Here is a 16,366-nt window from a genome sequence, read left to right on the forward strand (position 1 = left end):
TTACTTTTCTAAAGTGTTTCTGGTGCTTTAACAATGTCTTATTTTGCCTTTAAAGGGGTAGAGTTTGTTCCTTGGCTTTTTTTTTTTTTTCTGTCAGTCAGGGCACAGGACAGGTCCTTTAAGCAGGAAGTGATTAATACAGGGGACGGGGTCTATGCCTTCACCCTAAATGTTTTTTCTAAGTTACCTTGCCATTAAAGAACAGTGATAACAAATTGTTCAACTTTGCAAATATAAAATTATATAGTGACCAAGGCTAAAGACATTATGCAAATTTTAAATGACCATAGATCTATTATGTCTCCATTTGTTTGGACTTTTAGTTTTTGCTGTAACAGTAATGGTGGGCATATGTAATATGTCAAAATAGTGATACAGCAGTTAAATATCATTAATGAAAAATGAACCTAAGCCAGTGTCTCTGATTGTCCAAACCTCTTTAATGCTATGTCACAGACAAATGGTTATCAGAACAGCCTCAGGAACTCGGGCCAGGAGTGACCTTGAGCAGGGCTGGGGCCTTCTTCCTGTTTCCGTGCAGGACTGTATATACAACTGCTGGTGCTGAGTAAGCCCGTTTCCTCTTTCCCACCCCGAGGATGGGTGTGTGCACAGCCTTACTTATCTCTTTCAGAAGCATAGTTCTTATATTCAGCCGAATTCTGTTTTAGAAAGTGGTGAATGGCAATACTGGACTTGCAAGATAAATGAAGATTTGAATGGTATTTATGTGCTTTTGAATGGGTTTTATGTATTCTCATTCATTAAGGGACATAAAAAGGATTCAAACACTGACTCAATTTCCAACTTTATTAAAATAGAATAGACTCCTTTTCGAAAATGTGTTGGGGTACATCCCCCCCCCACACTCATTTAGGGGGAAGTTAGTTTCTGTGGAATGGTTTTTTATTCTGCCCATTACATAGAAACAGACTCATACGGTCTGCAGGTGTAGATGTAGGGCAGAAGTTCCACTCAACCTGGGGACATCCTTGCTTTGACAGAGCAGATGAATGCATGTTGACTAGGCTGCCAGTGTTTCCTGGTTGGTGACACACTCTGTAATCTCCTCCCAGACTGCGTATGAAGACTGGTTCATCACCCTCTACAACGTGCTGTACTCCAGCCTGCCCGTGCTCCTTATGGGATTGCTCGACCAGGTAGGGGCCTTGTGCTGACAGGGACACTCTGTATGCCTCTTAAAGAAGGTCAACACAAATATTTTTTAAAATATATATTTTTATTGATTTCAGAGAGGGAGGGAGAGAGAGAGAGAGAAACATCAGTGATGAGAGAGAATCAAAGCAAATATTTTGATGCATTCTTTTGGTTTTCACTTGGTTCTGAGTAAACCCTATTATATTTCTGGTGTCCAGCAACAAGAATAACTGCTGTGCTTCTTGTTGAATGGTAAGAAAAGAGAAGTTCTGTGCCTGGGTTGAATCACTGACGGGAGTTGATAATCTTCCTTTGGACACTAAGACTTTCTTGATAAGACACTTGACAGTAGAGTATCTATACTAATAAAAGGGTAATATGCTAATTAGACCGGGAGACCTTCCGGACATCCTTCCAGACAAAGCCATGGTGGTGGGGCCGAGGCAGAGGCAGTTAGGGGCAATCAGGCCAGGAGGGGAATGCAGTTGGGGGTGATCAGGCTGGTGGGGGGGGGCAGTTGGGGGCAATCAGGCCAGCAGGGGAGGCAGTTGGGGCAAGCAGGTGAGCAGGGGGGGCAGTTGGGGGCAATCAGGCTGGCAAAGGGGGCTGTTGGGGGCAAGAAGGCTGGCAGGGGGGGCAGTTGGGGATGAGCAGGCCGGCAGGCAGAGTGGTTAGGGGCAATCAGGCAGGCAGGCAGGTGAGCGGTTAGGAGCCAGCGATCCTGGATTGCGAGAGGGATCCTAGATTGGAGAGGGTGCAGGCCGGGCTGAGGGACACCCCCACCCCCGTGCACAAATTTTGTGCACTGGGCCGCTAGTGTCTCTATAACAGGGGTGGGCAAACTTTTTGACTCGAGGGCCAAAATGGGTTCTTAAACTGGACCGGAGGGCCGGAACAAAAGCATGGATGGAGTGTTTGTGTGAACTAATATAAATTCAAAGTAAAGGAGCGGAGGGGAGAGCAAGAGAGCCCTCCGCTCTTTCGGCTCCGCGGGCCGGATAGAACAGCCGAATGGGCCGGATCTGGCCCGTGGGCCGTAGTTTGCCCACAGCTGCTCTATAATAACCTATTTGTTTTAAAATAAATTATTTTAAAACTTTCTAAATCTTATGTGTTTAATTCCCAGATTACTACATTCTACATTTTATCTGGTAGTAATTCTTAAAGAAAGTGCTTTACTGAATAAAAAGAATAATTTGGAATGAGCTCATCAACTTGTATGTGAAAATACTTTCCCAAATAATTAGAAACAATATATTCTCTGAGGAGGGAAAAATAGCCTTCCTACATTTTTTTGACATTATAGATTTGTTTTCTTTCCATAAATAGCAAGTTAATATACTTCCTTTGACTAATGTAATGATGTTGATCTCTGTACAGTGAAACTATTCATGACTTACCTTGTTTAATTTTTGCCTTCATAAAACCTAAGTTAGTTAGAGTGTTGTCCCCATATGCCAAAGTTATGGGTGGATCTCCAGTCACAGGGCACATACAAGAAGCAACCAATGAATGCATAAATTAGTGAAACAAATTGATGTTTCTTTCTCTCTCTCCCCCTTCCTCTCTCTAATTCAATTAAATAAATAAATAAATACCTTGTGAAATGTAAGCATGTAAGTTTTCTCTGAGCTCTTTGATTCTTGACGGACAGTACATAACTCTTCTTGTGTTTTCCCCTTAAGGATGTGAGTGACAAACTGAGTCTCCGATTCCCTGGACTATATGTAGTGGGACAAAGAGATTTATTATTCAACTATAAGAGATTCTTCGTAAGCTTATTGCATGGGGTTTTAACCTCGATGATCCTCTTCTTCATACCTCTGGGAGCTTATCTACAAACCGTGGGACAGGATGGAGAGGCGCCTTCAGATTACCAATCTTTTGCTGTCACAATTGCCTCTGCTCTCGTGATAACAGTCAATTTCCAGGTACATGGTTTTAGTCACCTGTTTTCAGTGTCTGTTGGTACCTGTATTTCCATACAGACCAGTGTGCACATCCAGCTGGCTCCCATTCTCCCTCCAACTGAGCCTCTGCCATTTTACACAATATGACTGCTGTTTTCACTCCTGATAACCAAACACATTTCCTACTTCTTGCTTGAGCCAAGGATAGTTTGGTTGGTCAGTATTCCAGCCAAATCATGCCCAAGTTACTGAATTCTTTTTTTCAGAGTCCTTAGATCCTTTATTTCTTGCTACCTCCCCAAAGTGAATGCTCTGTTTTTCTCTGGTTTCCCAACAGATTGGCTTGGATACTTCTTACTGGACTTTTGTGAATGCTTTTTCAATTTTTGGAAGCATTGCACTTTACTTTGGCATCATGTTTGACTTACATAGTGCTGGAATACATGTTCTCTTTCCATCTGCATTTAAATTTACAGGTTGGTATTTTCTTTCTAAATTCCAAAAATAAATGTACAGAAAAATTTCAAATTATAAATTATTGCTAGGGAAAACTAATGTCCTGAGAAGAAATTGAATGGTGGTAGTTTGGAAGAGTGGTTATGTAATGTGGGAAAACAAATTAAAATAAACTTAAGATATAATTGTGTATCTGTTAAGTTAGATAAAAGCCCGCCCCCATAAAACCTAATATTGGTAGCTTACTGGGGAACAGAATACATGTATTGCTGGTAGCACAATAACACAGTTTAATTATTCCAAAACACTATCTGGAAAAAAAATTATTTCAATTATTTGTACACTTTGAGAAGTATTTCCGCTTGGGAAAAGTACTCTAAGGTAAAGCACATCGAATTGTGGAAAGGTAATCTGTACAAACATTGTATTATAACATTTCTAATTATGTTTTGAAAATGGAAATAACCCAAAGACCTAAGAATATAAAATTATCTAATCCAAGTATGAATTCCATATCATAGAATTCCAGAACTCAAAAGTGTGTGCTACATTGCCCAGTTGGTGTGGCTCAGTAGTTGAGTGTTGACCTATGAACCAGGAGGTCACAGTTCAATTCCCAGTCAGGGCACATGCCCAGGTTTCGGGCTCAGTCCCCAGTGAGGGGTGTGCAGAAGGTAGCCAATTGGTGATTCTCTTTCATCATTGATGTTTCTATCTCTCCCTCTCCTTTCCTTGCTGAAAAAAAATTTAAAAAAAAATTTTTAAATATATTTTTATTTATTTCAGAGAGGAATGGAGAGGGAGAGAGAGAGAGAGAGAAACGTCAATGATGAGAGAGAATCATTGATCAGCTGCCTCTTGCACGCCCCCCACTGGGGATAGAGCCCACAACCCGGGCATGTGCCCTTGACCAGAATTGAACCCTGGACCTTTCAGTCCACAGTCCAACACTCCATCCACTGAGCCAATCCAGCTAGGGCTATAAAAAAAATTGTTTTAAGTGGGCTACATTGGAGATATGTATTCAGAGAAATAAATACAGTTACAGAAAACACAATAGTTTACAACTGTGTAAAATATAGGACAAATTGACAAATGCTGGAATGAATTTTAGTTTATAAATATAAATATTATAAATAACTATCCTGAATTGGAAATTATAAACTTCTTATTTTGAATAGAGTATCTTGGATTTACAATGGCAAAAAATCCCCATAGCCAAAATCGGTTTGGCTCAGTGGATAGAGCGTCGGCCTGTGGACTGAAAGGTCCCGGGTTCGATTCCGGTCAAGGGCATGTAACTTGGTTGCGGGCACATCCCCAGTGGGGGGTGTGCAGGAGGCAGCTGATCGATGTTTCTCTCTCATCGATGTTTCTGACTATCTATCCTTCTTCCTTCCTCTCTGTAAAAAATCAATAAAATATATTTTTTATTTATTTTTATTTTTTTTAAATATATTTTATTGATATTTTACAGAGAGGAAGAAAGAGGGACAGAGAGCTAGAAACATCGATGAGAGAGAAACATCGATCAGCTGCCCCCTGCACACCTCCCACTGGGGACGTGCCCACAACCAAGGCACATGCCCCTGACCGGAATCGAACCCGGGACCCCCCAGTCCGCAGGCCGACGCTCTATCCACTGAGCCAAACCGGTTTCGGCAATAAAATATATTTTTTAAAAAAAATCCCCATAAACTCAGTTTCCTGTAAAAGATTAATTGTTTCTTTTTTTACAACCACTTTTGGCTTGTAAAAGATGGTTGCTGTGGTAACCTTTTTCTTCTTGGGATTGAGATCATTTTTTAAGATTACATTTTCTTTAGTGACTTGGTTTTAAAATTTTAGTATCTAGTGACTTAGACTATTCCCATAGGGATTGGTTTTTGAACCCAGACACATTTATCAGTGTAGAAACCACATTTTAAAAACTATACCTGAAACCTATATAATTTTATTAACCAATGTCACCCCAATACATGCAATAAAAAATAAAATCTAAAAAAAGACCATTATTTTTAGAAAGTTACAATGTAAGTACAATGTTGTGTGAAAAATTTGGCTCTAGTTTTAAAATTGAGTAGTATCTGTGATGATCCGATTGTATTATAGAAATGAATGGTTACTTCCTCTGACATCAACTAGAAGCCGAATTGCAGTGGGAAATGCCAGTCTCTCATCAGTCGGATGTGGGTCTTAATTCGGGAGTTGCCATAGCTAGTTTTCTAATCTTGGGCAAGTTACTTCTTCATGACTCAATTCCCTTCCATGGCGAAGAGGGAATACTCATCTCTCAGAACTGATTACATGGCACGATCTGTGTCAGACACCTAATACAAAGCCAGGCACACAAATGGCAATATTAATATTTGGAGTTTCAAACCAAAACTATGAATAGGAAAGTGCTGTTTTAAGTTCCTGAAAAAATTCAGATTGTCTAATTCTGTATTTTTAATCAATGTACCCTGTCAACAAATGCCCTTTTTTCCCCTTATTTGTTCACTTATGCTCATTTGTCTTGTTCCAGAGACTTTAAGCAAAGCAAAATTTGGAAGGTAATCTGATTTTAAAATGTTGATTTCGTAAGCAGTGATGGATGTTTTGGAAGGGTAATCTGCTTCTTGTAAAACTTCAACAGAGAATCCAGTTATGGACAATGGAACAGGAACTGTGTCCTTAGGATGGAAGGACCCCTGTGACTCTTTCTCCACATTTCTTACAGGCACAGCTTCAAATGCTCTGAGACAGCCATACATTTGGTTGACCATCATTTTGACTGTTGCAGTGTGCTTACTGCCTGTCGTTGCCATCCGCTTCCTGTCCATGACCATTTGGCCATCAGAAAGTGATAAGGTATAGAAAAAATACTCTTTGTCCTAGCTCTGAGTGCCTCTCACAAAAATCAAAAGAGCATTTCCTACTCTGGCTGGTTTTGCTGAGTGGTTAGAGCATCAGCCTACAGACAGAAGGGTCTTAGGTTCAATTCTAGGTCAAGGGCACATACATCGGTTGCAGGTTAGATCTCGGGCCCCAGTTGGGGCACGAGCAGGAGGCAACCCATAGATGTGTCTCTCTCACATCGATGTTTCTCTCTCTACCTCTCCTCCCTCTCTTCCACTTTCTCTAAAAAAATCTATGGAAAAAATATTACTGGGTGAGGATTAAAAGAAAAAAGCTTAAAAACAGCTTTCCTGCACATGTCTAAGCTTTTGGGAAGTTCGGTGTGAACATTTTTTTATGACTACTTCTCTTTCTTTAGCTCCATCTTGCAAATAAGTCCTTTGGGGTAAGCGTTTTGTTTGCTCACTTTTTGTTACAAAAATTATCAAACCTAACAGGGAGAATGGTATAGAACCCCCATATATCTATCTTCTCAATTTAACAATTACACTACTAACATTCTGCCATGCAAATAGGTTCGGGTTTCTTTCTTCATTTAAAGAAAAATGTCACCTTGTAGCTGGATCCTTTGAGATACAAGAAAGCTGTAGCTGAACAATAATGTGGCTGAACAACTCACATAATAATTAGCAGGCTTTGGGCTCTGTTGATGAGCAATTTAATGCCATCAAAAAGTACTGGGGTTCTTTTAATCTCTCCCCTCTGCTATTTTCATCTTGAAGTAAAAGGATGAATCCACAGCAGTTCCAGCATCGCTGCATCCTGACATGTCTATATCCAGGGAATTACTCTATCATTTTCCCTTTAGGAGCCTGGAGACACTTCCCTCCAGTCTCATTGGCCAGAATTAAGTCACATGCTCATTCCTGGCCTAGTACTGAGCAAGGGAAATCAATCAGTCCCAGCCCTGGGAGTGGCATCCAGGTCCCACGAGGAATGCGGCTGTATGGAGCACAGGGCACCTGAATAAATTCAGTTTCCATCAGAGAGTAGGTGCTAGGTAGGCAACCTGCAGTAACCGCTGGATCTCCCTTTTCCACTGACAAGTGTAGGCAGTAGCAACGAGGGAAAGGATTTTCTCCTGAACCCGAAGCAGACTGATTTAGGAATTGGAAAGAGCACAAGCTTAGGAGCTTAGGATCCCCATCTTCTAGCTCCAAGATCTAAACTTCACATTCTCACATAACACCTCTCTCTCTCTCTCTCTCTCTCTCTCTCTCTCTCTCTCTCTCTCTCTCTCTCACAATCTCTCTCCGCCCCTCCCTCCCTCCCCATTTTCTCATCTATAAAGTGAGGGTGGTGATGCCCACCTCAGCAGGTTGCAGGAAAGCCTGGTATAGGTCCTCCATTAACATTTGATCCTGTCCCCGTCCTGTTGGCCAGGCTTCTTCTGCCTTCATCTCCATTCCGTCAGCCCGTTCCTTTTAGCCTTGACCCATCTCTCTCCCTCTGTAGATTCAGAAGCATCGCAAACGATTAAAAGCAGAAGAGCAGTGGAAGCGGAGGCCATACGTGTTCCGTCGTGGCATGTCCTCCAGGCGCTCGGCCTACGCCTTCTCCCACCAGCGGGGTTACGCGGACCTCATCTCCACGGGGCGCAGCATCCGCAAGAAGCGCTCGCCCCTGGACGCAATAATCGCTGATGGGACTGCAGAGTACAGGCGAACTGTGGAGAGTTGATGCATAGGCCTCAGATTGCCTGGAGCAAAACATTCACCCAGAGGAAATGTCCTGTCTTTCTTTTTTTTGTATGACACTCTCAGGACTAGTTTTAAAAAACTGAACTTGTCACAAGGATTTTGAAGACATAATCTTGTTGACAAACTACTTGGGTTGGACTATTATGCAATAGCAAAGCCAAGAATACCTTTTTAAAAGTCCTATTGTTCAACTATTTATGTTCATTAGGATTCAAAGGGAAATTTGTAAGCCAGTCTCAATCTAGAACAGAATTAGAAAACGTCTTGTATTTCAATTCAAATGGTATTGCATCATAAAATTTGAATTCTATATTTCAGTCTGGGATCTTCAATGAGAATTTCCCTGAGGCTCATATATATATATATATATATATATATATATATATATATATATATATATATATGCATGCCACCTTTTAACCAAGATCTTTCATTTATGATGGTAGTGACAAAAGATTCATGTATGTTCATCACCTGGAGCTCAGTGGTCCAAGGCTTTTTCAAGGTTGTCAAGGGGCTAATGGTTTCATGTTCTCAAATTGGTTTAATAATTCAATCAAGGAAAATTACTTCAGATTTCATAAGTACAAGGTTTTAGTCTGTTTTAGTTTACTACGAGGTTAAAATAGCACATTGCATACCTTTACTCTTACTATTCCGTATTACTTTAGCCACTTCCTATAGTTCTGAGTTCTGGGTGAGTTTGTTCCCCACTTTCTTACAAAAAAAAAAAAAAAAGGATTTAAATATGTATGGGCTTTTTAAAAAAAGTTTTAAAAAACTGAGGATATCAGTGATAAATTGCAAAATATTTTGCAAAGCTTTCTTTTGAAAAGCAAACTTTGTGCCTACCTATATGTAAAGTATTTTATAAGAGACTTTACTATATGTAAAGTATTTAACAGAGACCTCATTCTTTTACACTTGTTAGATCTTGAGAAAAAAGGGCTGTTGGTAGCTACATTTCTAAGACTGAGAGGCAAAAGTTATTTTTCCAGAAGCTTTTCTCATTCTGTTTTTCAGTTTCCATATTTTAGTGAAGATGCAGAAGTGTTTTCAATAATTCTGTTCTTTAGGCTGTGAACATTCACAGTATCTGTCCCATTGAATTGCTATGAGGAAATCTCAGCATGTACATAGTTCATTTTCTAGGTATGATAAAAGAATGTATGGCTCTTTATGAAAGCAAATTTCTGAAAGTTTACAACTTCTCTTTATCTTGTAAATTTAAAAAAATTGTAAGTTGTTTTGTGTGTGTTTGTTTGTAAAGAAAAGTTAGCTTGTGTAATTCTATTTCAGATTTCTCTCCCATTTTGTGAATTGTGGGAAAGGTCGAGAATGCAAATGTGTCAAAGACTTACGTTGCGGGGTGCAATATTAACAATTTTAAAATTGCTTTGGATAAATTATTTCTACATTCTGTAAATCTGAGATTTAATGTATATTTTTGTTTAAAAAAATAAATGATTTAGTAAAATCTTTGGTAAAATCTTTTTAAGTTGGGTTATTTATTTTACAGTTGTATAGATGACATAAGAATCTAAGCCTGCAGGTTTCTAAAGGAACTAAGGGGTCCTCAGGTGGTGAGAAATAAAGGTGGGGGAAGAGTACTATGTGTTAGGGGAGAAGTGACTGAGAAAAGGTGATCAGACTTTAAAGTCTCAGGGTATGGGTTCCAATGGCAGAATTGAGAGGATTAACTCCCATTTTAAAAGAAATTTTACTGTGGGTCTAATGCTATCAGAATCACATGATAAGGAGAAATCTCTCATGAAAGAGTCAATAGATGTGGTACCCAACTTTCAACAACCACCCTGATCCCTCAGCAGCTCTCAGCATGGAGGCAGGAGCTCCACCGCAAGCAACTCGCTGAAGGCTCCGATGAGGGTAAGCTTTCTTTTAGCAACATTTTTAAGTTTAGGTATGTACATTGTTTTGTTTTGTTTTTAGGTGTAATGCTACTGCGCGCTTAATGGACTACATTATAGTGTCAACATAACTTTTATATGCACTGGGAAACCAATAAATTAGTGTGACTTGCTTTATTGTAACACTCTCTTTATTACAGTGCTCTGGAACCAAACCTGCACTATCAACAAGGGAGGCCTATGTATCATTTACTTCAAAGGAAGCTGCTGAGAGAGAGAGAGAAAGAGAGAGAGAGAGAGAGAGAGAGAGAGAGAGAGAGAGAGAGAGAGAGAGAAATGTGGGTAGTGAGACTTTTAAAAATTGAATTTTCTTTTTAAACTTTTTTAGTTTTGAACCATATGAATATATTATCCTCGCCAAAAATTAAATAACAATATAAATGGTTATTAAGCCCAAAAAATGGTAGTTTGAATTGGTATTTTTCCCACTTAACATTACAAATCCTCTCAAACTTAGAATCTCCCTAGCCCACAAATTTCTAGACCAGCAACCCATAGCTCTCTACTTTGCCCCTTTGGGTGACCTGGGTAGCATCCTGTTCATGGTTATAGACTGAGCAGTGGGCTTTGTTAGGCCATTTATATGCAAACAGGTTTTCTTTGCCTTCAGAAAAGTCTGGGTAACATTTTTTTTAAATATATTTTTATTGATTTCAGAGAGGGAGAGTGAGAGAGAGATAGAAACATCAATGATGAGAGAGAATCTGATTGCCTGCCTCCTGCAGACCCTCTACTGGGGATGGAGCCCCAAAACCCCAGCATATGCCCTGACCAGGAATCGAACCATGACCTGAGCCACGCCAGCTGGGCCTCTCTCTCTCTCTCTCTCTCCATATATATATAATATTTTATATATTTTTAAATTGATTTTGGAGGAAAAAGCCTGGGAAACATCTTAAGGTCATGTCACAGAAATGGAAACTCCAACAGGATTTGAGAGAATGTTCCAGATTGAAAGACCAGTACAGACTTGTCTTTATGCTGTCCGAACATCAGCTAAAATGACCCAGGTAGTAGTAAGATGCGCAGGAAGAAATCACTGTTTAAAAATTATCAGGAATTTGGCCTCAAAACAAATAAAATCCTAATGCAGCTGTTTACAATAAATATAAGACGAAGGGAAATTCTAACATGGAGAGAAATCCAAACTGCTCAACCAAGGATGGTGGTTAAAAATTTAGGCCAAATTCAGGATATGGGCTACTCACTCCAGATAACCTGTTCAGGATCTCCAGTTGGAGAGATTACCAATGTTCCTTTTGGCCCTGATACTGTTAAGCAGTATCACCCTGGAAGTGCTGTCATAAACCCTGGAACGTCTCCCTGTGTCTATTCCACCCTGAGATTAAAGATATTGGATCTGGCTTGTGAGGCCAACATGGGAGAGATCTTTAGTCTAGCATTTCTCATCAGGAATCAGTTCTTCTAGGTGCTCAACCTTTAGAAAAGAGGTTGATTTGCCCACTGGGAGTCATCTTGCAGTTTCATTCTAAAGTGGTTCTGCTGAGCCAAGGTGCATAATGAATAAGCCAGTCAATGGAAATCCTATAGGAGGTTTCCGGTTACCATCCACTTGGGGATTCCACCTGCCTTCAGCTTCCTTAGTTAAACTTTGTGTGACCAACATGAAAATACATGCTGATTGAAGTGTAATAAAGTATCACTAAGGACTATTTCTAAAGGTAGAGTTTTGGTTCAAATTCCTGGAAAACTTGTATCAGGATTTTATCATTGCAAACATCTTGAATAAATGCGGACCAAGAAGAGCTCTTTTCAATTATCTGCGTATGTTCAAGACTGGGACATTTCTTAGCATTTTGTGACTTGGGGTGACCTGCTCCAACAGCAAAAAGCCTCTTAAATCAAGAAATCAGCAGCAGGGCCTCGGAGACCTCTCGGGGCCTCATCTCTTGCTAAATTGATGCTAAATTGATTGTGCTCTTCATTGCTCAGAGGACACAACTCCTCCATTTTGACTGCCCTCAACTTTCTTGAAGGTTATCCCAAATCCCACATTGCACCCAGGATAATGCAGTGAGGAAATTAGCTCAGGCTGATGGTAATTGTGTTTTCAGAAAGCAATGACTTGCCAGGGCACATGCAGCCTGCTGAGCATGTAGGGAAATTGGGGTGGATCCCGAGAGCAAAAGGAAGTCATGGGAGGTTGCCAGCTGGAGGATGGAATGGTTGGGTTTGTGTTTGTAAATGTTCACCCTGGTTGGAGTGTAGAGATTAGACTGGAGAGAAGAGAGGGATCCGGAACACAGGAGGGAGGATACTACTTGCATTGTAATAGAAGGAAAGGATGGGCGTTGAAGCAGGAAAGTTTGAGGGTTTTAAGGGAGGGCTGTCAGAGAGCTCCTATTTAACGGCATGATGGAGGAGACAGGTCACTTGCTGAGAGCTGGAGCAGAATCTTAAGACATTCTGATTCTGGCCAGAATTCTCCAAGGTGAAGGGGTGGGGCAAGGGTTGGGAATGGGGCAGGTGCACCAGCAGCCCTCAGCAGTTTGGTTGAAGGCTTAAAGGTTTGATTCATGCAGGAAGAAAAGAATAACAGTAATTAACTATTAATACCATTTATATCCTAATTCAGAAGGCTCACTAGATGTCAAGCACATACTAGGCATTTTTGCATATCTAATCTCTTATCAACCTCACAGCAGCCTTTCCAGAGAAGGATTATTATCATTTTACAGTAAAAAAAAAAAAAAGTCTGTGGCGCCCTTCCAGTATGGCTCAGTGGTTGAGCATCAGCCTATGAACCAGGAGGTCACGGTAAGATTCTGGTCAGGGCACATGTTGGGGTTGTGGGCTCAATCCCCAGTGTGGGGTGTGCAGGAGGCATCCAGTCGACGATTCTCCCATCATTGATGTTTCCATCTCTCTCTCCCTCTCCCTTCCTCTCTGAAACCAATAAAAATATATTTAAAAAAAAATAAGTCTGTGCCTTAGGTTAAGGAACCCAACCCCCAACCAGGGTCGAGGAGTCCTGTGTCCTGTGGTTATATACAGGCATACTTTAGGGATGTTGTGGGTTCTGTTCCAGATCAATACAGTGAATATCAAATAAAGCTAGTCTTAATCTTTTTGCGGGGGGTGGGGGAGGGGGGAAAGGGGGTCTTGCCTTCCATTTGTTAAAAAACCGCAACATCTGTGGAGCGCAATAAAGCCAAGTGCAATAAAACAAGGTAGCTAGATGATAAGCCCAGCTGAAAAGAATTATTCAACCTCCCTAATGGGTGGGCATGTAGCAGCACCTGAACATCTCATTCATCTTTATTTTTTAGGAAAAGGTTCTAGGCAAGCAGTGCACAAACATAAAGGAGCCCGGAATCACGGAAATAAATTAACTAGCAAACCTAGGTGCTTACAATGACCTCTACAGCAGGGAAGAAAGTTACGTTTTCAGTTCCTTAAATTAATAGTTACCTCGTGGCCGGCGTGGCTCAGTGATTGAGCATCGACCTATGAACCAGGAGGTCACGGTTGATTCCCGGTTAGGGCACATGCCCGGGTTGCAGGCTCCATCCCCAGTAGGGGCGTGCAGGAGGCAGCCGCTCAATGATACTCTCATCACCATGTGTCCATCTCTCTCTCCCTCTCTCTTCCTCCCACTGAAATCAATAAAGCCATATATATTTGAAAAAAAATAGTTACCTCGTAATTATAAGTCCCACTTTTGTTTGCTGTCTCAAGCCGGGTTTAAATATTACTGAGATTTTTGGACGTTTGGACGTCTTCGCTAATTAAGCGAACACTAGGCTTTCCTCCACCCCACCCCCGTTCCCGGCCCTGGGGATACAGAGGAGCCCTCGAGGCACTTAGTGATTTTGGCCTCTTCTGTTTCCAAAGACTGTTTTGAGGTGCAAATAACTGTTTGAAAAAGCTCTAAAAACATCTGTTGATTTGCTAGGTCTGGTGCCGAGAGCCGTGTTCCGGCGACCAGCGCAGCCTGAGGATTCCCTCCTCACCAGCAGGTGGACCAGGCATACGTTCAAGAAGGCAGGACCGGGAGGGCAGCGCGGAAGTGGCCCAGAGAAAATATGGCGGCGGCAGCATCGCGTAACCTGAGCTCAAGCCGGCGGCCGCTACGGTGGCCCCTGGGAGTCAATACACTTTTAGGACGGCGATTCGCATCAAGCGCCAGCTGGAGCGAAAGGGCCATCAACCCAGAGACTGGGACAACCCTGAGTGGGCGGGGAAGTGGAGCACAAACGAGCGCGGGAAGAGGGCGCCCCGAGCTGGCCAGACTCGGAGGAGGAGACAGAAGAGCAATAGCTATTCATTCAGTTCTTCCATTTATTCATGCATTCATCGGCACCAACAAACTTCAAAGTTTGTTCTTGGAAGTGACCCTTTCAACGACGCTGTAAGGAAAGTTCTTTTTCCAGAGGGAGGTTGGACTAAAGGAGACTAAAAGATCGCTATCAATCGCTTGCTGAGTTCGAGGATCTATGCTAAATGCCCTGGAAGGATGCCAGGAACGCATTTTTACCTACAATCCAGTGGGGTCATGTAAGGGCCTACCAGATCCAGTGAGCACAGGCAAGTACATGCGGGATGTGGGCAGATAAGGAGAGAATCCCACTGGGAAAGAGGCGGTGCAACAGCACCACTTTTTATTTATTACGGAGGGAGCGGGAGAGGGTAAAGACTGAGGGTGGTGAGTAGAGGGGATGGTCTGCAGGAGCTGTGTTCCCTCAAGATTCCTGCCTATTAGTTTCAGGGCAGGTCAAAGACATCACAGTTATTTTATGTAAATGAAATACCTGGAGACTTCTTTGAAACCAATAAACATACTAAAAAATAATAATATGCAGCCCACTATGGGGGAGATTGCACCTTGCATTGGCTACTGGTTTAAGGCATAGATGGCACTCATTGAATGTCATAACTTAAAATAATAGCAGCTATTCTTTTAAGCCAACTGCTTCTGGGCAATGGGGCATGTGTCAGTCTATTGTTGCAACAATAAAGCTGTGTAACAAAATGCTGCAAAACTCAGAGGCAGCACAGCAATCATTTTTTCTCACTCATGCATCTAGGGGTCAGTTGATCTGGGCTGAGTTCAGTTGGGTTTGGCTCAAGCTGCAGATTCTCACCTTCCTTGGACCAGTGGGGCGATTGGGGTATGTTCTCATGATGATGGCGGAAGCAAGAAAAGTTCAACTGTACAAGCACAGTTGAAAGCTTTCATTGCATCACATATACTACGCTCAAAGAAAATCCACATAGCCAAACACTACATAAATGAAGCAGGGAAGTATATTTCTCCCATGTAAGAAAGGGGAGCATGTGTGAACATTTAAAACAATAACCTAATTTAACACAAGGCCCATGATTAGACCAGTGAACTCCACAGGTGTGAGCCGATCGTCACACTTCCCTCACTGAAATGTGTTCCTTGGCTAGAGAAGATATTATGTGCATGGAGGTGGACTCAGCATTCTGTAAGGTCACAGGTGTTGGTGCTGCAGGTAGGGAGGGCACACCTCTAAGTGGACTATGTACTCAAGAGGTATTGTTGCCTCCTCCTCTAGGGGTCTAATGTAAAAAATCCACCTGCCACCAGGTGGCCACCTGGTTCCCCCAAAGATTGATGTCCTATCAGGTCCTCAAAGTTGGCTTCTGCTGTTGGCAGGTTGGGTGCTCTGCAGTGGCAGCAGCCAGCCAGATCAGCCTGATGAAGGGCAGTCCATGAGGTCAGAGCCATGCATAACTTCCATCCTGTTACTATAACCATTTTGCACGTGGTTTCTTTGAGCAAACACTGGGGTGTTTGGGGGAAAAGGCCAATGTCCACAGATTACAGAGACCTGCTCCATGTTGAATGCCTCCATGTTGGGGGCAGAATTGTAAAATTCGCCGGAGAAAGTAGAAAGTAGGGAGGAGGAGACGGAAGGGAACGACTGGCCGCCCCGGGTGAGTCCGACATTTACATGGGACAATACATCCAATTTTATGGATCGGGTAAAACTAAATTCATGAAGGGCCGTTCGAATGCCAGTCTTTTATTGCTATCTGACAGGAGCTACAGCCAGCCTGCCACGAGGGAGCTGGGGTAATATGTACCGACTTCCCCACCTCCCTCTACTCTTCCACCAGTGCTCCCATGGGTTGTATGGGACCAGACCCAGAGAGCCCACTGATATGGTCCACAGAAGTCAACCTCTAGAGGCCCAGAACAGGTTGGAGAGGAGAAATTCATCTGGATGGGCTGTGGTAGGCAGCCTCTAAGATGGTTCCCACTGAGCTCCACCTCCTGGTATTCACACCTGTGTAGTACTTTTTCACGTTGCACCAGGGTTGG

General features: G+C 42.1%; 1 protein-coding gene across 1 annotated transcript in view; it reads left to right on the forward strand.

The window, feature by feature from the left end:
- Window positions 1-8,225, forward strand: part of ATP8B1 (ATPase phospholipid transporting 8B1) — a 114,629-nt gene extending 106,404 nt beyond the window's left edge. Inside the window, exons 24-28 of the mRNA XM_080684652.1 lie at window positions 1,077-1,160; window positions 2,844-3,089; window positions 3,406-3,544; window positions 6,247-6,377; window positions 7,881-8,225. Coding sequence (XP_080540778.1) covers window positions 1,077-1,160; window positions 2,844-3,089; window positions 3,406-3,544; window positions 6,247-6,377; window positions 7,881-8,105 — 825 coding nt within the window. The 3' untranslated portion in view covers window positions 8,106-8,225. The remainder of the gene's footprint in view (window positions 1-1,076; window positions 1,161-2,843; window positions 3,090-3,405; window positions 3,545-6,246; window positions 6,378-7,880) is intronic.
- Window positions 8,226-16,366: the final 8,141 nt, after the last annotated feature.

The sequence above is a fragment of the Plecotus auritus genome (assembly GCF_963455305.1).
Source record: "Plecotus auritus genome assembly, chromosome: 8".
Taxonomy (NCBI): Eukaryota; Metazoa; Chordata; class Mammalia; order Chiroptera; family Vespertilionidae; genus Plecotus; species Plecotus auritus.